The sequence below is a fragment of the Mytilus californianus genome, unplaced genomic scaffold, assembly GCF_021869535.1.
Source record: "Mytilus californianus isolate M0D057914Y unplaced genomic scaffold, xbMytCali1.0.p SCAF_2, whole genome shotgun sequence".
NCBI classification, from domain to species: Eukaryota; Metazoa; Mollusca; class Bivalvia; order Mytilida; family Mytilidae; genus Mytilus; species Mytilus californianus.
In genome coordinates this window covers 87,514,015-87,538,077 of record NW_026262668.1, presented here as the reverse complement: position 1 = coordinate 87,538,077, position 24,063 = coordinate 87,514,015, and the positions used below count along the sequence as shown (strand labels likewise).

General features: G+C 32.4%; 1 protein-coding gene across 1 annotated transcript; it reads left to right on the top strand.

Moving 5' to 3' along the window:
• Positions 1–1,521: 1,521 nt before the first annotated feature.
• On the top strand, positions 1,522–16,415 carry LOC127728388 (major facilitator superfamily domain-containing protein 6-like). Its single transcript, XM_052235740.1, has 6 exons — positions 1,522–2,351; positions 8,536–8,689; positions 9,945–10,110; positions 10,964–11,167; positions 13,003–13,238; positions 15,845–16,415. Exons 1-6 carry the CDS (start codon positions 1,633–1,635, stop codon positions 15,890–15,892), a joined length of 1,527 nt encoding a protein of 508 aa, XP_052091700.1. The 5' UTR covers positions 1,522–1,632; the 3' UTR covers positions 15,893–16,415.
• The last annotated feature ends 7,648 nt before the right edge of the window (positions 16,416–24,063 follow it).

The window sequence follows — 24,063 nt, the reverse complement described above, 5'->3', positions numbered from 1 at the left end:
AAAGCTAGTACCAAATAATGAGAGATAAAGTATTGATGCTTCCATTCTCAATTTTATTTAAAAACACAAGCATATTATATGTATATATCGGGGAGGATCTGAAAGTTAAGATGACCCAGCATATTTTGTTCCGAGAGTTATTGTTGTATCTTTGTTTGATGATTTTTTTTTTTGGAAATTTATCTTCTATTTAAAAATCAAATTAGTTTTTATTATATCTTAACGGTTCTAATATTAATGTTTCTTCATGAACATGCAATATCTTCTTATAATAATGAGATGAAATCATTTGTGTTTGTTATTAACTATATAGCATAATTTAATTTAACTACGTCAAATACCAACATAAAGTCTTTCACAGTATAAGGGATTAATCTTTTTAAACCTTCACGAGCCCTAAGAAAAGTTATATGCACTTGAATGAAACTATGGCGTCTAGGTGAACATTAAATGGACCATCCTTCTTGGATATCCGCTTTTCACAATTTGTGGCACAAAATCAGGCTGTTGCAGCTAAAAATAAAGGAATACGTCTTACATCATTTGTGCATTGCAATGGATAATATTATACAAACAATTATGACCTTTTAGTTCAGTCAATCTGTTACAGTAGGAAACTTAAAATTGCAACACAAGATGTTCATGTCGTTTTATACACTTTTAAGCATGTTAAAAATGTATATTAAAGTCTACCAAAATTTTCTTGGTGAAAATGTTGAAATAAGGTGGCTCAAAATTATCAACGGAGACGTCCAAATTAATAACGCTAACGGTCGTCCATAACAACAAAGGGACGTTATCCAAACAGAAAGGTCATGCAGAGATTGAAGGCTGCAAGCTTGTTAAAACCATTGAAGAAAGTTTTATAATTCATGGAAAAAGATCTGTCTTAAAATGGTGAAAGGATACTGATGTCAGTTTTTTGCTTTGTCCAAAATTTTAAGCGTTAGTAAACAGCAATGGGAGGGGGTCATAACATTTGGATTTCGGTGAAAGATATATTTTGTAAAATCCGGGAAATCGGGATACAGAAGTTAATTTCTGTTCGTTTGTGTAATTAATTGAATATATTTTAGATTCCGACAGCCTTAAATTTGAAAACAAAAAAATAACCAATTAATTGTTGGATACTGATAGCATATGTGGTGTAGAAATCTATGGAGTGCTGATTAAACAAAAACTATCCACCCAGCTACCCGCAAAAAAGAAAAGAAACGAAAGAATAAAAAAAAAAGAAAACCCTCATATCGATTACTCAACTTTGCTCGGTAAAATTAATGCTTTCCGCTGTTTCGGTTTTCCGCCCTAACGTTCTTAAATAATTGTCACTAACGAATCTTTATACATATGTGATCGGTTGCTGAAGTTAGATTTTATTTCACAAAAGGTTATTGCCAAAAAAAATCTCTGTTTTATTATATCATTCTACTTTTATTTACAAATATCTTATTATTGTTTTCATAATTTTAAGCCTTATATATCGATTATTGATAAAAGTAAAAGGGAACATCTGTTACAATCGAGTTGACATTTTATTTGTAACATTATGTTTTATAGAAGACAAAAATGTGCAAAATGACAGACTATCATCATGTATAATTCCAATGATAGATTAGGGAACCTCAGTAAAGAATGGAAAACAGCAATGAGAAAATACCTGTTGTCTCGGCGGAGCTGCAGACACAAAAAGAAACAAAAGAAGAACCCAGTAAGTCGACAGAACGAAGCATCTTTAAAATTGAGTCGGATTTATTAATCTATAAACTTTTCTATTTTGGTTTCGGAGGAGCAATAGGATGCGTGTTCCCATTTCTCTCAGTTTATTACAAACAGCTTGGTTTTAGTCCAAATCAAATAGGAATCATATCTGGAGTTAGACCGTTGATTGGATTTATGAGTGGTCCAGTATGGGGATCAATCGCAGACAGGTGTCGAATAAGAAAGATGATGATGCTGATAAGCACTTTTGGATGGTTAACATTTCTAATGGGCATAGGATTTGTTCCTCCAGCTGCAACTACGGATAAAAATTGTCAAGTTGAACTTGTGTTTATAAACTCTACGCTAGGACTTCACAATACAAGCTCAGGCAAAGATGCGTTATCATCTGTATACAAAAAGTTAAGTAAGAATGAACAGAACAAATTGCTAGAAGATAGAGGTTGGATGTTTGTTGATTCACAACTTATACGAATATTTGGCATGGTCATAGCGTTGGTCATTCTAGGGGAAATAGTACAATCTCCACTCTCTGCACTCTCAGACTCTGGATGTATAGAACATATAGGAATGGAGAATGTCGATAAATATGGACTTCAAAGATGTTGGGCTTCATTTGGTTTTGGTTTATTGTAAGTATTCATCTTAATATAACTTATATCCTATTCGTTATCTCATGAAAACATATGACTAATTGAAGCTAAGCCATACACTTGTTTTCATTTAAGTGATTATCATTAGTTCTTTTTTTTTTAAATCCAGATTGCTGCTCGGGTAGGGTTGGGGGTACTTACTATGTAACGGTTGGGATGCGCCGCTGGAGTAGATCACTATTTCAAGCCTCATAATAATGAAGAAGGTGGGAAACTTAGATTAAATATATGAAAAGGTTGCTTATTATAATATCATAAGTTTCTGAAATGTTTAATATGTTTAGTACAGCAGCCATTAATGGATCAGATATTTGACAAATCTATTTTTACTCTCCATTATATTGCTTAAGGTATATTTTTGTCAAAAAATATAAAAAAAATATATGATACTAAGGGTATGGAATTTGTTTACCACAAAATGACGTGTCTAGAAAAAGACAATTATATATTTTTTATTCAATGCCGTAAAGTATTTGGTTGAATTTTATATATCTATGTACAATCAATGATAATAAATGATATCCAAGTTAGATCCAATCATATACTTTTTCCTAATCACGGCACTTGGAGTCATTGACTTAAAAATGACCTTTGGTAAAAAAAAAAGTGTAATTGGAACAGTTTACTACCTTATTTCGTTAAAGCTTATTTACTTAAAATTACATAATTACGAAAATTTGACATTACATTTCATGATTTTTCACCCTTATATGCAGCCCATCTTGCAGATATTCAATAATACATATTTGGTACATATTAATAATAAAGAAAAGTTGCAGATCACGTTTGAGATTCATTCAGGTGAATTACTTTTCAATCAATTAACATAAAGGTTATCTCTCTGACTAGAATCAAATCATGAAAACTCATATTCAACATTTCGTTCATGTTTTATATGGTGATATGTGTAATTCAATTGTAAAATAAGTAGTTATACAAAAAGATATGGTATGATTGCCAATGAGACAACAATCCATTAAGACGTAATGACAAAAATATGAACAATTAAAGCTCAACGTAGTGTTACGATTTAGATGACCTAAAGACAGTTTTTATGACTTTCATTAAAATGACAGTTTTACCATCTGCTTTCAACGATCCTGATACCAAGAAATTTGTTTTACATGCACACGTATAAAAATTGCGGTTTTTATCCAACGCAATCATAGGTTTGAACGTTGTTTTCAATTTAGACTTTTATATATTTTTTCGTTTGGGCTTGTATTATATTTTCCTTCGGGTTTATATGATCCGTTCATCCTATTTCGACTCTTTAATATTCAAGAGTCTTTCCTAAATTGAGGTAAATTATATGGCCTTCCAAATACCGTTTCGATCCCTAACATCACTGAAGAGACATTAATTGTCGAAATCCGGATATGGTGTACAAATTTTTGCACCTCATGTATGTGGTATACCATCTTTTCCACAAGTTTATTGTTTTCTGTTTGGTATTAAATTAATATTATGATTCATTTTGTTACATCTTGTGATCCATTTATTTGGCAATCGCCAAAGGCAGTCAGCAGGGTTTTAGAACATCCGTTGTTCGACCTGTTAGTCAAATGCGTTTTGTTAAAATAGACTTTTTCACTTTTTTTGGTCTTTTGGAAATTGTTGTTTGTGCTGTATTTAGACCCCTCTACCAAGAAATTTGTTTTCCATGCACACGTATAAAAATTGCGATTTTTATCCAACGCAATCATAGATTTGAACGTTGTTTTCAATTTAGACTTTTATATATTTTTTCGTTTGGGCTTGTATTATATTTTCCTTCGGGTTTATATGATCCGTTCATCCTATTTCGACTCTTTAATATTCAAGAGTCTTTCCTAACGTGAGGTAAATTATATGGCCTTCCAAATACCGTTTCGATCCCTAACATCACTGAAGAGACATTAATTGTCGAAATCCGGATATGGTGTACAAATTTTTGCACCTCATGTTTGTGGTATACCATCTTTTCCACAAGTTTATTGTTTTCTGTTTGGTATTAAATTAATATTAAGATCCATTTTTGTTAGATCTGGTGATCAATTTATTTGGCAATCGCCAATGGCAGTCAGCAGGGTTTAAGAACATCAGTTGTTCGACCTGTTAGTCAAATGCGTTTTGTTAAAATAGACTTTTTCACTTTTTTTGGTCTTTTGGAAATTGTTGTTTGTGCTGTATTTAGACCCCTCTACCAAGAAATTTGTTTTCCATGCACACGTATAAAAATTGCGGTTTTTATCCAACGCAATCATAGGTTTGAACGTTGTTTTCAATTTAGACTTTTATATATATATATATATATATATACAAGTCTAAATATATATATATCGAAAAATTGTCCAGCAATGAAAATGATTGTATACACCAAATATGACCAGCTGGATTAGCCTTGAGACAGTGAACCCCTGCCATTAGTTTTCAAAATAGGGTCCCAGAAGTAAAGGGTTTGCTGCACATTTGGGACTCTAGAAGCGACAAATAACGTATCCATTTTGTTAAGTTATTTTGTTTTTTAAAAACAACGTAAAAGTTTACAGATAGTGGAGTGACCCGTCAAGAAAAAGTCGCTTATTCTAAGAGTTTAATAGACCGACATACCTCAAAACTGAAAATCCACATGATGATAGAGTAAACATTATGCTATCATTTTGGCCCTGTCATGGAGTTTTCACACGGTGCAGTTTTTTTTTTAAAAATCGCTGTAAAGCGTGATTTACCGATTTTTTTTTCTTTTTCATTATCAAACACGGGATTCTTATAATTTATCCCTGAATGAAGATATCAGCAAATATTTGCCATAAAATGAAAGAGTAATGTATCAGCTTTCATTTGATATCAAAATCTAATATCATATGAAAATACATATGGAGTGAATTTGAAGAATTTCAATCGCATGTGACATTTTTTTTTTAAATTACCGTCTGTCAAAGTATATTAAATTTCTTACATACATCAACTTGCTTCTGATGCGTCAAATCATTCGGAGCATGATGTTGCTATTCAAAAACTAACAGAAAGTCTACATGATGATCTGTTTGTGAAAAAAAGCATTTTCGTTGTCGTATAATATGCTATACATATTGTTCTTACAGACCCTTCATGATGCGGAAAAAATTGTGAAAAGCAGTTTACGATCGTTCGAAATTTCAAATTACTACTATCTATTTCCGTCAAAATTTAGTATTCCTACAGCTTTACAATTTATTCCTACCTCTCTGATAAATATTTTTTGCCAGGTTAGTAGATGACAATTATTTTCATATGGAGAATGATTACAATGCACTCTCATGTGATACTGTACGGATATGTATACCTTATACGTTGGCACCTTTAGCTGAGTGTGTGATATCCCTGCATTAAAAACCAATACACCCCTGATCAGAGTTGGTATGGGTATTGTACAAAGTCTTTTTGTAAAAAGGTACAACAGTTTTGGAGAGTTGACCAAGGACGCCTTTAAATCCCTAATAGCTTGTTTTGAAAACTTCGGGTTTGTCGTGGACGTGTTTGATTGATATAATGCGGAACCTTCTACAAAATCAGCAGAGAGAATAAGGAAGTCTTTTTCAAATGGTGATCTAAGGTTCTTAAAGACATTCAAGGCACATCAATTAGAGATTCTAAAGAATTTCTTTATGCACCCGAAAATAAACAGGGGTAAGATTTGTTGGTGACTATGCACTCCCGCACTACAATGATTCTAATTTGCAAGACCATGACGAAATATTCATAACGGGATCTTTTCAAAATCTATAGACTGTGAAGCAATTTTGTGCCGGATCTGTAAGAGACTGAAGAGGCAGATATTAGAATTATTCTGCTGTCTCTGTTTGCTAATGAACAGATAGCAAAATGTTATTCCAGGGGTCGCACATTATATTAAAATCATCAGACACTTATGTTTTATCTCTAATAAGGTATTTTCCTCAGCTGTCAAACACTGGAAGCGTTTCTTCAACTAAAGACGCAAGACGGTTTTTACCTGTTCACGACATAAGCAACTTTTTTTTGAGTAATTGGACCACTGATGTCTGGCACACTACCAGCTACTCACGCTCTTACAGGATGCGACACGTCTTCTTTAATCAGAATCGGTAAAAAAGACAGTTATAAGCGTCGAAACCAAACCCATGCATGTATCAAAGTTTGTCAATTTAGCTGGTTCTAATATTGACACATCTGTTGCAGTGAAAAGTCAATTCATCGCGGATCTATATGACCCCAGAAGCAATGCTCAATCTCAATAAACTCAAGAGTGAAGTCGGCGCTTTCTAAGGGTGATTTCTTAGTGAGACTACCTACGTCTGGATAAATGATTATATCACCAAATCGTCACTTAATCACCTTTGGAATATGGATATGGGGAATAGCTCCATAGTTTTACTATATTTTGAAACCAATTTCCTCCGACAGCACCCTGTTTGTACATGTAAAGGCAAAACTATTTGTAGCTAATCTTTCGAATGCTATGAACAGAATGTGTCGTGCACCAGCATTTGTTGTTGTCAGGGCAGTGGTGATTGTAGAAACCAGGTTACTCATCAGATTGTTTTAAAAGTATTAATCTCAATGCCCAATATTTCATGTTTTCTGCTCTCTCTCTCTCTCTCTCTCTCTCTCTCTCTCTCTCTCTCTCTCTCTCTCTGGTTTTACTTTTTGTCCTTTTTGGTTTAAAAGCTCTTTATTCTTTTAATAAGATTTTCGATTTTAAAATAATTTAGACTGGAGCATCACTGAAGAGTTATCAATTGTCGAAATGCGCATCTGGAGAAGAACATTTAGTACGGTTAATGTTATTACCATAAAAGTGTTTTGGTTGTAGATTGGATATTGTGTAGGTCGTATTTCACATTTTGCCATTGAATTTTTTTAAAGGAAGAAATCTTGGCTTCTGTTGTAAAACAAACCAAAACAAAACAAACATACCTGTCAGTGGTCTCGGACCTTGACGCGGTTGGTGCGCTTTCAAAACCAACTGGGGATATTTTTGTATCGAATATTTCGAAAGTATTACATACCATGACATCCATGCACACATTTTTTTCTTAGTATTCCGTTACCTTTTCAAATGGATGTGCATATTGATGTCTAGTGTTCGTGTAAAATATACCTAGACAGCTTCCTTTGTATCCTAATATCTTTGTGAATCGTGTTTGTTTGTTATTCACATATATATCGGGCTTTCAAATCGGGTTTAGTCAAGTCTGTTATATATTCCATCGTTTGTGTTGTTTTATAAAAAGGGGGCACAAGTTTTCAATATGCTATTGCTCTTGCACTGATTGACCTATTAACATGAAATAAACTTCATATACTATCGTGTTCATGCTGACATTCATGCATCAAGACTATTTTTTTATAGTTCCAAAATCTTTTGGGTTTGAATAATCAATAACGAATTTCCTCATTTTTTCATTGAATCATGGACCGGTTGTTAACTTTACAGTACTTATTTCTCCTTTGTTCTTTATGGCATGTTAACAAAATTTTCCCAAAAATATCTTTATATGTTATCATATATTGTTGCATAGCTAAATATTAAATATGAATATTTTTTGTCGATAATTTTCGTAGATAAAGATATTTTTTTTTTCTTACATGTTAGAAGCGGGGGTATACATCAGTAATATCTGGCAATCAGGCATAAATATGACAAGTTGAGTTCGTGAAACATTCCTAGAGCATGATAACATAGAACAGTTTACTCAGTTATCATAAGGGAGTACCGAGAAATTGTCCAAAATGTCCAAAAATTTCGATTTTTTTAAATCCCCCCTTTTGACCTTTGACCACAGTTTTCAAAAGTCTGCACCAGTTTGGCACTCTACGACATAACTTTTACTCAAAAAGTATTATATTTTATCTTCAAAATAAGACCAAAATTAGCCATGAGGTATTTCGATCCATAAAGTTTAATATTTACCTTACTTGTCATCGTACTAATAAAACTTAAATAAAATGATTCCCGAGTGTTAATATCTGCACTTGATTATTGTGAGGTACTAGTACTCGAGTGATTCACGATCCTACATGGAACCCTGAGTTTAGATTCCGATTTACATGAATCAAAAGCAAATATTCTGCACTTTACTGTACCATAATTCTGCTTACATCAAAATAGAGTTTTAAATATCTTAAGCTAATAGATTTTTCTTCTTCAACATTCCAGATCCCTAGTTGTCGGTGCTGTTATAAATAAAACCCGAGACCCAGTGGAAGTGTGTGGAATCAGTGTGACTTTCAGTGACTATCATGTTGCTTTCTATTTCTTTGGTGGATGTATGATAATAGTTATTATATCTGCCTTCATGTTTTCTTTTCCGGTAAGTACTTTATTTATTGAAGTGATTGATAGAATATATATAAATTTCTTATTTCAGGCATAACTAGATTTTTTAGCTCACCTTGCCCATAGGTATTTCATAAAATTAAATGACTCGATTTGATATGAGTTATCTGACAGCTGAAATATGGCTTCTCAAACAGCAAATTGTCAGGTCGCACCTATATATTGCATTTCTGCATAGGCAACCCAATCAACGCGTTTGTGTCACCATTTGTTGATACCGTACCAAGGAGAAAGATCTCTTCATACAGGAAAGAAAATATATCACAACTATATACAAAGTTAAAATTTGAATTTTAAAACTTCATGCAGATAAAAAAATTTCAGAGAATAAATATCTTTTAATGATTGGCTATACTTGCAGCAAGGCTTTTTTTTTAATCATTTGCTAGCATTTCATTGGATGATCAGAAAAAAAACAAGTTCTGGAGTTTCGATCCATATTTATATTGACGACAGTCTGTCAAAAGCTACTTCCCTTGTCAAAATGGCAAATTTGCTTCCAGTAACACCAAGATAAAAAAAAAACATTGGCCATATGGTTTTTTCGGATTTGAGAATATTATTGGATAATTTCTGTACGATAATTACTACGAAACCCCGTTTTAAACTGTCGTCATATTTAAAACAGCTGTGATGACAACTTACAATTGTCCATAGAATTATTCAGTTTGTTAATACTTTATTCTTGTAAATGTTAAAATATAACAGATAAAGGATAAGTTGAACTTTCAAAATAAATATTTGTAGAAGCTAAAAAGACAATTTGCAAATATTTTTGAAACATCCCTTATTTAAAGCGTTAGAATTTTAAAAGATTAGCATAGTAAATAGAAAAGAGATTTTAAACATTCTACAAGGAGAAAAACTATTAAGACTTTTCTTTACTTTGTAATGGAAGATTGAAAGGACTAGGGGAATTAAGGCTCGTTTTCGGCGAAAGAAAATGTAGTTTTAGGGAACTATTTAAAATTTTCACATAACATATGGAAATGCATGAGTCCAAACATTTGATGAATCTGTTGAATTTATTGATTCGATTAGACTTTGTACAATTTAAAATTTGTCAAGATGTAAACTGACCTCTAGAACCGTATTAAGTTTGTTTTTATGTTGTTAAGTTCTCTCGTGTAATTCAGTATTAGAAGAACCCAATACATGCAATAAATATTTAAATAACGTTGTTTTTTTAAGTATATGACTAATATATAATATGTATATATATATTCCAGCACGAAAAAGCTGCCAAAGCAGACAACAAGCCAAAACCAAACATAAAACACACATTCAAATTATTTTTGACCCCTCACTACTGTTCATGGCTGGTATGCATGTTTGTTATGGGCATGTGTAATGGTGTTATATGGGCCTTTCTATATTGGCATATGGAAAACTTGGGTAAATATAGATTTTTCACATAATGAAGTACTTTAAAATTATTCTAGATGAACCATGAACGTTTTGTTGTTCAATTGTATTAGCAATTACTCGAGTGTGTGAGACAGCCGATTCTAAAGTCTGCTCAGTGATGTGTCGGCTTTGTAATTTACAAAATATCACACAAGGTAACTCACAGGAAACCCAATACAACTATTTGGTCACAAAAAAGATAAAAGGCGCATTGCTACAAATTGACTCAATTCCTTTGTAAACTATAGGAGTCCTTCACCTGACGTACTCTCTATACACAGAAAGGACATGCACCGTCCATGTTCTATCGATTGAAAATTTAAACAATAGATCCACAAACATCGACATTGGTATGATATTTTTTCTTTCAAATTTCGTACGAGATTTGCATTTTTGAAATTTTGCTACAACAGTACAGGACAAAATAATTTGCGACTATATTTTCTTATTTTATTATGATCACATAAACAATCGCATCCTGCAAATCTCAAGCTTACATGTGCGTGCTTGTATGTCATTATCTAACCAGTCTTTACTTTGAATTTCAAATAATGGAAATGCATACACTTACTTCTAAGGAATTTCTAAGTTACTCCAGATGGTGTTCTGGTTCGGTTTCTGTCCCCCTGCCGGAACGTCAAATGTGAGACATAGAAATACTGGGTGTTTTCTGTCCGGTTTTGTAGGCACTCTCATAACTTCAGTTCGTGTCAGAATTTTATAATATCACCAATGTCTCGAAAAAAAAATCGAAAATTATAACCGAAAAATACATGTAAAGGAGTTATGATAGTTATATGATATCTATAACAAATAACACAATGCTATTATTTATTTACAGGTGCTAGTCAACTTTTAATTGGTTTATCATCTGTAGTTAACAACATTGCTGAAATTCTAACCTTTTTCGTTATATTTCCACTAATAAGGAAAGTTGGTGTAATGCCTTTTATGATATTGGGTATCTTGGGATATATAGCAAGATTTTGTGTGTTTGCTTTTATTAATAATCCATGGTTTATACTTCCCGTTGAAGTTTTACAAGGTATGTTGGATATTTAATATTCACATGTAACGTATGTGTTATTTTACTGTACAAGAATGGAAAGTGATTGAAACACAAGTCTGAAAGTACAAAATATGTACTTCTTTCAAATGTAAAGGTAGTAAACAATATGCCAATAAAATACATGAGCAGACAAACATGGAAGTAAAAAAAGTCGGGATCGCATGAACTCTAAACAGTTCTTGAAGAGATCAAATACATCTAAATATAAATATTTCTGCATGTAATTATAACTACTGATTTTGAATTTTTCTTGCTATTTTTTCCTTGCAGTAAAACACATCACATTTGGTAAAAAATGTTCATTAATGTAAACTGAATTTGCAGTATTCGTTATTAGAAGTGCAGTTCTGGTCCTATATCTTGTTCTATAAATGCTTTCACAATAAATGAGAGGCAAAGGTAGTTTACCGATGTTAAAATTTCGTGAATCCATACCAACCAAGACAAAAACATTAAAAAATCAGAGAATCACCGGACAGGCTAAGTATCTACTGCTATGCATGCACCACCTGCCAATCGAATCTACTCTGAGTAAAATATTCACAATACCCATATACCCAATGGTGTGAACATGCAAACGCATAATGACTCAGTTGACGCATAAATTCATAAGGTGTTATGTTTGTTTTGAGATATAATAACGTCATATGACGGGACTGAGGGTTTGTTACTACTGCAAAATGGGAAGTTGTCAATGGTAAAACTGAAATCGTAACATTTGTCATTGATCCTAGTCTTAAATCGTCCATCTGTTCCAATATCAATAAAAAAAACCCAGATACGGAGCAGACCTTCTATTTTCAGAAGTATCCTTAATTTCAAGTTCACTAGGATATACTCGATACAAGCACTCATTTAAATGTGGGTTATTGATTGAAAGGACATCAATGAATCTTAAAGTGAAATTAAAGAACTACATGCAAGACGCCTATTCGTTTAGTCTTTGGGGGGAAGGGGGGGGGGGGGGGGGGGTGTATGAATTCTGCTACATTGGATTACAACATTAAGTCGTCCAGTAGGAATGCACGATTAAGTACCCATTCACTGACTGTTTAAATATCAATCAAAAAAACTTTATATGGTGTCAATCAATAAGTCTAGCATTTTGATGATATCGTCTTCGGTGTTTTTCCTTTTTTGTTGTTGCTATCAGTGTTGTTCTTAACAAAGTAAGATTTTTTATGACTTTAAAAAACAAGAAACCTGGTATTAACATTTTGCAGTAAGGCCCCGTTTAATGAGAATATGTAATCGATCATTGAATTGAGTATAGGGGAAATAGTGGCATAGGGCGTAGTAAAATAAATTTTTGATACTTTTGCAAAACTTTAATGATTATGATTAAACTATTTGAAGTAGATTTTTGAATTTTTTAAAGTTGTTGATTATACATCAACACAATATTTCTAAAATCCGCCTTTTACTGTAGAAAGGATGGCAGTGAGAACTTTAAAAGGGTGTTTAGATCGAACATCTTGAATAGCCTTTTATATATAGTTCTTTATACGGATTTTTGTGAAGGTTTTGGAACCTAGTATAAAAGAGATTTACATCGTCCTCTTTATGTTAATACCAGAGAAGAGAAGGACGGATTTATGATTTTTCTAAAATTTCTTTAATTTATCTTGAAAACACGTCTACCTTTTGTAAATACACTAATGAATCTATCTGACCCATTTGGACAACTGCTATATTTTTTACATACATAGATTTAAGTAAAATGCATGTTTTGTTGGAAGATCACATGTATTAAATAAGTACAAAGTTGTCTTACTGAGGCATTTTTTAAAAAGCTTTAGTTGTATTTGCAGGCTTCACCTTTGCTGGTGTTTGGTGTGTACTAACCGTTTATTTTTGTAATGCCGTTCCTATGGAAATGTTGGGCACTTTGCAAGGTATTATTCATGGAGTCTATTGGGGTCTTGGATCAGGTACGGGAAGTATGATAGGTGGTATACTGGTGGAGGCACTTGGAGCAAAGAACACGTTTTGGGTCTTCGCCGGAGTTTCCGGATTTAATTTGATAACTTTCAGTATAGTACAAATAGTAAGTAATAGCAGTGAATAACTTTAATCTTGTAAAGATTTATCGGCAGTTTTAAAATGAAGAAATTGGAAGTGAAAATATTTATTTATATGTCATATAATACGTGATACAATTATCAGAACATATTTTTCAAAGTAAAATAAGTTCTTACTTTATCAAGTGATTATAGTGTAAACCGTTATCATTTGATAAAAAAAAATGGTTCAGTTACAAGTTATCATAATAGAACATTCTTCTCTGCAATATACACACTAAAATATAGTACTGAGAGGGCATGCTTTTAACATATTACTAGTAATCATTTTTACTGATTTTTCAAAATCTAAATTAAGCATACTAGTGACAGACGAAACAAAGTAAATGTAAAAAAATGAGAACGAAAAGTTGTTTTTTTTTTATAACATTTTAGCACAATGAATCTGTTTATAATTTCTAATAGAACTTGTAAAAATGAAAACAACACTTTATAAAGTTCATGCGTCTGAAGCGCTTTTTTATTTACCTGCATCAGTAACGCGTCAAAGCCGAATATTCGAAAGCCAATGATGTATAAGAACTGAACAGTTGAAGAGATATATGACAAAAAAAGACTTAAAAAATAGACAAACGCGTCTAAGGTCGTTCTGAGGGAGTTGAAACCTATGTTTCTTTATAATTTTATAATTTCTAAAGTTGTGAACTATACCTCGAGCCATGATATCAATATCTTAATCACAATCCCCAGGAAATAAGCTAAGGTTAAATATTATAAATATTTGCTTTTTATGTAAAGTGGGTGAATCACTTAAAAAAGGATCTAATCAATTTTTACAAGTTGATCAGATAAAACATGTACATGCTACAAATTTTAGTTTTTAGCGCTTAATATACATATTTAGCAGTAAACAGGCGATACCAGCTTTTTCAATAAATGTACAAATTTGAAAGTTGATGTTCTGCTTGATATTTTGGTAAAAATCGTAATAGTTTTTAGCTCACCTGGACCAAAGGGCCAAGTGAGCTTTTCTCATCACTTGGCGTCCGTCGTCGTCCGTCGTCAACTTTTACAAAAATCTTCTCCTCTGAAACTACTTGGCCAAAGTTAACTAAACTTGACCACAATCATTATTGGGGTATCTAGTTGAAAAAATGAGCCCGATGACCCAGCCCGCTAACCAAGATGGCCGCATGGCTAAAAATAGAACATAGTGGTAAAATGCAGATGTTGGCTTATATCTCTGAAACTAAAGCATTTAGAGCAAATCTGGCGGGGTCAAAATGTTTATCAGGTTAAGATCTATCTGCCCTGAAATTTGCAGACAAATCAGACAACCTGTAGTTGGGTTGCTGCCCCTGAATTGATAATTTTAAGGAAATTTTTCAGTTTTTAGTTATTATCTTGAATATTATTATAGATAGAGATAACTGTAAACAGCAATAATGTTCAGCAAAATAAGATTTACTAATAAGTCAAATGACCAAAATGGTCAATTGACCCCCTAAGGAGTTATTGCCCTTTATAGTCAATTTTTAACAATTTTTTGTAAATTTTGTAATCTTTTACAAAAATCTTCTCTGAAACTACTGAGACAAATTTAACCAAACTTGGCCACAATCATCAGGATATCTAGTTTAAAAAATGTGTCCGACGACCCCACCTACCAATCAACATGGCCGATAGCGATATGGCTAAAAATAGAACATAGGGGTAAAATGCAAGTTTTGTCTATAATTTTTTGAACCGTTATAAATTGAGAAAATTTTAAAGGAACAAAAATGTTCAGAATAATGAGCTCTACCAATTGTCAATATACGTCAAAACTGTTAGACAAATTCTTATAGGGGTTATTGCCCATAAATGACAAATTTTACCATTTTTTTCATTTTTGCCTTTTATCATGAAAACTATGATATTTAGAGAGAAACATTTTTTTCCGTTATGCCTTATATGATTTTAATTATAATTGATAAATAAACACTTTAAATCACAAAAATGATCAGCAAGGCAAAATCTATTAAAAAGTCAAATTTTGCCGATATAGTTATTAGACTCAGTCACTCTTCATAGGAGCGATTGCCCTTAAATGAGGATTTTTTTTTACCCTCTTTTGTGTTATGAGCAAAAACTAAAGAAGATAGAGAGAAACTAAACAGACTAAAAAATCAGTACTACAAGATCAACAAAATAGAGATTTTTGTCATGAAGTCTTATTCTCGTCTACAATGTTGGAGAGTGTCCTTTGTTTGATATGCACATACACCAAGGTGAGCGACACAGGCTCTTTAGAGCCTCTAGTTCAACTTATCAGCGATGAAAGTTCATCTATTGGAAATAAACATAATTCTTAAGACAACCCGTAGTGCAGTAAATACACACGAATAACATTGATGACCTGTTCTCTTTAATGAGTTTTTATTTATCAAACATCTATTTCTTTTTATTCATGATGAGGTGTTATGTTCGTTCAGGTATGTTACTTTACGATTGAAAACATGATTTAGTTTATGCTCATTTAACACATTCACACTTGGTATACTTACTTATTTATTTTTCGGCAAATATTTTTTGTAATCTATTTGTTCTGTTTTTAAGTAAATAATTTATTAAACTATTCGATTTTTTTCAGCTGGCAAAAAAGCCTGAGGCAAGCAAATATGAAGAACTCATAGATTAAGAAATGTATATAGATATTTATCAATCTCAGAATGGTATATTGCTGTGGTATATCTTACCGATAGTCAAATGTTAATATTTATTTTTTTCTCGAATTTGCTTGTAAATTTAAGTGACACCTTTCTTTCGTGTATGATATATTTATTAATTAATGTAAAGAAAGAACCTCGTTAATTTGTCATGATGTAGTTCGTTACTTGATGAGGGATGATTCTTACAGATATGTGATATAATTTATAGATCAGAGAATCATTTATAAAATTTTGATAAAAATTCTGTTAGTTGTCGACTGATTTTCTTATTTATGACTGTTAAAGATACTGATGATTATTTATGACTGTAAGATACTGATGATTATTTATGACTAAGATACTGATGATTATTTATGACTGTAAGATACTGATGATTATTTATGACTGTAAGATACTGATTATTATTTATGATTGTACGATTATGGTTTTATTGTTTTATTCTATCTTGTTACAGTAATTTTGTTTATTTTTTTAATATATTTTTTTTAATTTTGTTTTGTTATTTCTATTTGTCTCCTAAAGATCACTCGATCATTAAGTACTCACACTGCGTATAAAGAATAACCGAACTGCTGCATAAACATTATATTTTAATTTGGATTTTACGAGAACAGTTTTTATTAAAAAAAATTAGTCTTTTATCATTACGGGGATCAAACTATTCTTTTCATAAATTTTATCTTTTTTAATGTTCTTAAAGTATTTGTGATGAAATTTAAAACCTCCCTTTTTATTCAGTGGGAATTGCATAATAGTACTTACATTCAGTGTCCATGTGGCTGTTTTATTCCATTACCTTATAGGGATGTCTTGAGAAGCGACATAACTGATACGACCACTACACTTAATTTACAAGTCGGACGTAAATGGCATTTGTAAGGAGCGAAAATACACAGTAAATGATGACTTATCTCCTATTTACAGGGTGAAAAATCTCAATACAAAAATTAAAATATAATAAATATTTCATGTAGTGTATACATATGATTTGAGTTAGATACTTTAGTAAAGTAACAATAAGATAAGTCGCTTTTCCTGACGCCTCTAATTAGGACCAAATTTAAAAGTCCTCAGATATTTTTTCAGTCTTAATAATTGTTTTAGTTGTAACTTACAATCTTAACAGATCATAATTATTATGAGGGTGTTTTCTAACACCGATAGAATTTAAAATTGACCAATTAATGCGCTTTGTATAGTTCCTAGGCTTACACTAAACTGTCAAAATATGCTACACTATGTTATTGTTCTAAAAAGCATGCTGCACACATTTAGAATTCATTTTCAATAATTCGGTCATATAATTAGTAGACCTTAGGTTAATTTGGTTATTTTTTTATGTCAACCTCGGTCGTATATTGTTGAGGTCAGTTTTAAACTCTCTTAAAATTAACAAGAAAATGTCAAAAGAACACTTGAAGAACGGTTCCCCTAACACATTTGGAACAGTATTTCTGACAGAAGCTGTTCTAGCCTAGATCCATTTCAACAGTTCTTGTTATGGACAGCTCAGTGTCCACTAACTAATCAATTTGCCACGACAGCTTCACGGTTCTTTCTAAAATATTTAGATGTCACGAAATTAATATTGAACTTTCAGGGATGATTAAAAAAAAATCTATCCAGACGTTTCAATTAGATTTTGAATGTATGATACACATATTTAGAAATAATTTAATTTTGGATGTAACACGTCTTCTGATTGGTTGAAAGTTTTTTCTCTATCAGTTCAGACACATAATTTTGTCATGTGTCCGTGACACGTCAATGTTTTTTCCTGATTTACTCCTTAAAAATGGAATTTAGAATTAAATCATAAGGAATGACTGTTATATTTTTTCTGTCTATCCGAAATAACCTCAGGAATGTGGTGCACACTTTTAAATAACCCGCTGCGCGGGTTATTCAGTGGGCATCACATTTTTTATGTTATTTCTTCATAGACAGAAAAAAACATTACAGTCATTCCTTAACTAAAGAAATCTTGTAACTTTAAACTTTGGACCAATATATAGATCCTAGATTTAAACGTAGTTATAGACGTTATTTTAATTATATTTCACTCGTTATATCTCTAAAATTTATAACACACTTTATATGAGAAAACTGATAAAAAAAAACTCTGAAGATTACTGCATAAGGAATCACATTAAAATGAAGTGCAATAACTCTTTTCCTTAAAATATGATTTTTAATTCATTTGAACACTTTAATTGGATGTATACATTGAATTATGGCCAGTAAAAAGAATTTGACCATGAAAGTTATACGTAGGTGATCTGAAAATCAAATAGGCAAATATGTTAATATGTAGAAATATCTTTAATTTTTAATATGTAGAAAAAATATGTCTTAGAGATTCATTTGTGCATGTTTGTTTTAAAGGTTATTAATTATAGTTACTGACTGTTTCAAACGTTGTTAAACTAATAAAATCAAAAGAAAAATGATGTTAATAGTTATTTTATGAAACACTTTTAAAAAATACCAAAACAGAAAATAAAGTTATAAGAATAGTGAATGACATTATAACCGAACTCTTAATGAACTGAACAGAAAAAGAGAGCATCGAAACAGCAAAATTACTGACAGACTAAAAAACGTGACAGAAGACAACACGATGACTATAATGCCAGTCTTGATACTTTCACTTTCTATGAAAAAAGTAAAAGGAGAGAGAGAGAAGGTATCGAGAGCCCAATCAATCATATCATAAGTCCAACAGAAGCGGACAACACCACTGCAAAGAGGGAAAATGACGAAAAATATACAACATAACGAAACAATTCACAACTGGGATTGAACAACTCCACCAAAAACTTGAGTGAACACATGTGCTTCTGAATGAGTCTGTTCCTGCTTAATGACAATCGCTGTATTACTCCTGTTTAAATAAGTCGTTTATTGTGACTGGGCATCAGACAATAGCGGGCAGGTCAATGTTTCTTTTTTAATCCTAATATATCACCAAATTCACAATCCTTCGTTTAGTTTCTAACCCTAAAACTTGACAAATATGACGTACACAGTTTAAAGCCTGGTAAATAAACTGGTCCTCATTTTTCAAATACATTTTAATATATTCTCATCAGAATAATATAAAAAAGGGTTTTAACTGAAAGATTGTTTAAGCTTTTTCGGTCCCTTTTTTGCTTTCTATTTTTTACTGTAAACATTTGCCTTTGAACGTTTATGGCGAATGTTAATTAAAAAATGCATATCAAACTAATCAGTTGATCGAGTTATATTAAATTTACGTATTTAAAAAAAAAACATTTCAAACAAAAATTCTTCCTTTGCAAATAAACACACTAGTGTGAGAATACATCCACTAGGACATTTCATATATCGGAAAGTATACTCATCGGAATAAATGTGCGCATAAAATTTCACTCCAAAAGATGTTACTTATTTTAAAACTGAATGAAAAATTCACAATTTACAGAACGATAGTGATGACCTCCTTTTTATACGCGTAAATTTTACGGGTGATGCTTGATCAGACATCAACAACAATGCAAACGACATTGTTTACCAGCATTTCAGTCAGCCTGATCATTCAATCCTTTCTACGCAAGTTCGCATCATCGAAAAAATATACCACAGGGCTAACAATCCTTATCTTGCAATACCTCTCCGTAGACAAAAAGAGGACTACTGGATTCGACAATTGGGAACTGCGACACCATATGGTTGCAATGACAAAATTGATAGTATAGGTATTCTATCTAGTCCTTCCTGTAGCTCGGTGAATGTGATGAACATTTTCAACTCTATTCCTTGACGTAGACACAGCCACGGTTATCGTTATTATACATCATCTACTGTCCATGGTGTCTCTATCAATGACCTGCTGCTATTTATACAAAAGCCGTTACTAGTATTTATCCATTCGCACAAAGCTTTATTCATTACCCCTTTCAAAACTTCGCTGTACAACTTATGTTTGGAAACCACTGTTACAAACCCCATTTCAAACCAATACAAACTTACAGCTATCATCTCGGATATTGCAAGTCACAGACTTTTCAAACTAGTTCGCAGTTGAAAAAATGAAAAGGAGAAAAGATCTGTTCTAAAACTTTCCTTCGCCAACAAAGGTCTCGATGCCATCAACTTGGGTAATATCCTTCATCATAAATCAGTTCAATCAAAAATACCTCCATATTTTAAAGATAATTCTGTACTTATCATTTCTTATACATATACCAAACCAATTGCAACTAAAATTTTCAATTACAAACACGTATTGCAGGATCTCAATATTGATGACTTCAAGCCTAAACCTCCTGATTCCTCCTGTGCTAGTTCCCCATTCATATGTTTATATTCCGGCTGGCCACGTTATTACTGGTGACCTCAACATTGTCAATAACACATCTCTTCGAAATGTGTTATCCAAAGGACGAAATATCGTGAGCCTTAATCCATCAATTGGATTCCCAACTTCAAAATACTGATGGATTCAGTCGAGGATTATGCCAGGCAATGGGTTAAACAGGAGAAAGAAGACTTAGATACTCTTTTTGAATTGATAAAGGATATAGTTTTTGATACAAATCAGAATTAAAAACTGAATGGGTCTATTAATACCTATGCTACATTAATCTTTAAAGACCCAAATGTTGCAAAACACTTGTCCTACCTCCATGATAAATATGTTACATAAACTGCTTGATAAATGAATTAGGTATTGACAATTCACTTGGACATTCAACGTATACCCCCATGACACTGACCAAGGAGGTAATCCTGGATAATCATAGGTCTGTTCTATGTTCCTTTGGAATGAAGAACTGGATCTTCCTTCATTGTATTGGATACATAATCTACATAAGTGTCCTTAAAAACAACGTTATATTGCTGGGTCTTCCAAGTGTTCCACGAAACCTTTTAAAAAATTATTAACATCAATTTTATCAGCAATCAAAGCCGGGATTAAAAGTTATTGCGAAACTACCTATTCTAGAGGTAGCGTGAATCAGATGTGGATACTAAAAAAATCCAAAGATCTTTAAGAGCAAATACAATCTAAGACTCTCTCATCTTGTAATAGTATTTAACATTTGACTTTTCTACACTTTACACAAATGTTCCCCATTCCAAACTAACAGACAAATTGAAAGAGTTGGTCATGCCTTGTTTCATAAAAAAAAGAACGGCTTACGTAGATACAAGTTTCTTGTTTTAGGGAGGAATAAATCGTACTTTGTAAAAAGTCACTCTTATTCAAACAAAAAATTCTGTGAAACTGGCATTATCAAGATGCTTGATTTTTTGCTTGAGAACATATTTGTTACGTTTGGAGAAGGTGTTTTTCAACAAATAATTGGCATTCCTATGGGAACAAACTGTGCCCCTCTTCTTGCCGACTTGTTTCTTTATTCATATGAGGCTGACCTCATATAAGAACTTATTAGGAAGGAAGAAAAGATGTAAGCAGTATCCATTTATATCACTTTCCTCTGTATAGATGATTTTCTCTCACTAAAAAAAAATGAAAACAACACGTTATAAATTTAACGCGTCCGAAGCGCTTTTTTATATTTACTTTCATCAGGAACGCTCAAAGCCGAATATTTGAAAGCCGAAGATGTATAATAAACATTTGAAAAGCTATATAATAAAAAATGACCTAAAATAATAGCCAAATCCTTTTAAGACCAACTTTGCCTGATACTTTCAAAATTTATAAACGGGCAAATTTAGAAAGACAAATAATTCAAAATTAGGTGACTATGTTGAACACATCTATCATATCGAACGTTAGATAAAGGATACAACAGATACAGTTAAGTCTGCCTCATATCTCGACTTAAATCTAGAAATTGACAATGATGGTAGGTTTAAAACAAAACTTTTCGACAAGAGAGATAATTTCAGCTTCCCAATTGTGAACTTTCCATTTTTATGTAGCAACATTTCAGCAAAGCCTGCGTACGGAGTATATATTTCCCAGTTGATACGATATTCCAGGGCTTGTATTTCCTATCATGATTTCCTTGATCGAGGGTTGTTGCTCATCACGAGTTGGTTAACCGTTAAGAAATATCCGTTTCACAAATGACAACGGATATGTTCCAATTGTCGTAACTTCAATCCCGTCCCTTTTTCCCCGAATGTGACCTACCGAATTAGACTTATCACCGGGTTTATACTAACATGAGCAACACGACGGGTGCCTCATGTGGAGCAGGATCTGCTTATTCTTCTGGAGCCTCTGAGATCACCCCCAGTTTTTGGTGGAGTTCGTTTTGCTCAGTGTTTGGTTTCTATGTTGTGTTTTGTGTACTGTCGTTTGTCAGTTGTCTCTTTCTTTTTTTAGCCATGGCTTTGTCAGTTTATTTTCGACTTATGAGTTTGAATGACCCTTAGGTATCCTTCGCCTTTCTTGTAGTTTGCTATTTATGAAACGGGTTGGCGGCTTCGATGCAAAGAAAAATCGATCAATGTAAATACATGTGGTCTATTTTACTTTTTAGAATTGTTAGTTTATCAAGTGCTTTGTTGCAATTAAAGTGGCTAATTATCAAAATCTGTAATTCAAAGCAGACATCCCAAGCGTTCCGTTTCTTAAACACTCATCACTTGTTATGGCCACTTTATGACAGTTTCTGGATAAAAATTAATTTTCAGGGACCCGATTCCGTATAATTTTATACAAATAAAATTGAGAATGGAAATGAGGAATGTGTCAAAGAGACAACAACCCGACCAAAGAGCAAATAACAGCCGAAGGTCACCAATGGGTCTTCAACACAGCCAGAAAATCCCGCAAATGAATTCATGTTTGTGTATGATTATTTATTGTCAGTTTCCCAGTAAAAACTTCATTGTTTTAAAGTTTCCTTTGCCTCGGAATGAAACATATCTCATGGGGTTGATACATTTGATTTATTAGAACAATAAGACAGTTATGCTTGCATGTCTACTTTAAAATCTGTCCAACATGGACAAAACTCATAGCAATATGAATAAAACATCTCGTTTACAATATTAAACAATAAGAACTGTGAGCTAATACTGACTAAAGATACCCCTTGTAAGTATTTGAAAAACAGGCAGATAATGACCGATGGCTATGAAAACGTCTCACACTTGGTTCCAAATTTCAAAAGACTCTTTTTTGAAGTTCCTGTGGGAAAATACGACGAAAATTTCACACATGGTCATTGTCTTATCTTGTAGTAGTTTCGTTCTATATAGGACCATCCCCGAGAAAAAATTAATTTATACTTACACAGTTATATCACAAGTGTAGAGTGTCGGGATATATAAGTGTTCTGTGAAATGCCTCTCACGATATAGCATACTCACATTCATGAAGCCCATCACCAAATTACAGAAAGCTCTGAATTGTAGATCCTGAGAAAAATGCGTAGAAAGTTTCATGGCAAAAGCCGGACAATGGAAAAGTATAAACATACCTAAAGAAATTTAGTCATTGAGTTTTTCTGATAAAAGAAATTAACTATCGAGTTACACATTGCTGCACAAGTGCATCGTTACCCGATTGAAGATAAACATTTCGTTAGAAAATATCGACTGTATATATATTTCTGTTAGTTAGCGTAGTTATACATATAGCTTTCTTGCAACCAAAAGGTGCATACTATGATGTCTTCTTTTGTTTATCATGTAAATGTATAAGACCAATACTATTGATTCAGAAAAGTATTGAGAACAGCCAAATATCTCAAATTTCACGAAGAACAGAGTGCAAGACTGAATTGCAGGCAAAACTATCTTTTTCTTATAAATTCCTTATCTCCACCAGAAACGAAATATTCCACCCGTGAAAAACATGAAATCCCATACTTTAACATAAATTTATTTCTTTAAAAATATATCTACAAAATTGGGTCCTTGAAAATAAGTTTTTATCAAGAAACTTGCAAAGAAAACGAAAAAAGAAGAAAAAATAACAATACAAAACTGAAGAGAAGCTTTTTACATATACTTTTGATTGCCGAAAATTGATGATTGATCGGTCCCTTCGATACAATATACGATGTTGTACTGACGGTTCTCAAAAAAGGAATTCTACTCTTTTGTTTAACTCGATTGGGTTATTTTTTTCAAAGCCGTCAGCCTGCATCATGCATAGCCAACAACCCGTATCATGTATAGTCAACAACCC

Bases quoted from the DNA above. Each gene is read 5' to 3' on its own strand.
- LOC127728388 (XM_052235740.1), top strand. From the start codon at position 1,633: ATGGAAAACAGCAATGAGAAAATACCTGTTGTCTCGGCGGAGCTGCAG. The intron at 11,168-13,002 runs GTATGTTGGATA...TTGTATTTGCAG, and splicing joins TCCCGTTGAAGTTTTACAAG to GCTTCACCTTTGCTGGTGTT. The intron at 13,239-15,844 runs GTAAGTAATAGC...GATTTTTTTCAG, and splicing joins CTTTCAGTATAGTACAAATA to CTGGCAAAAAAGCCTGAGGC.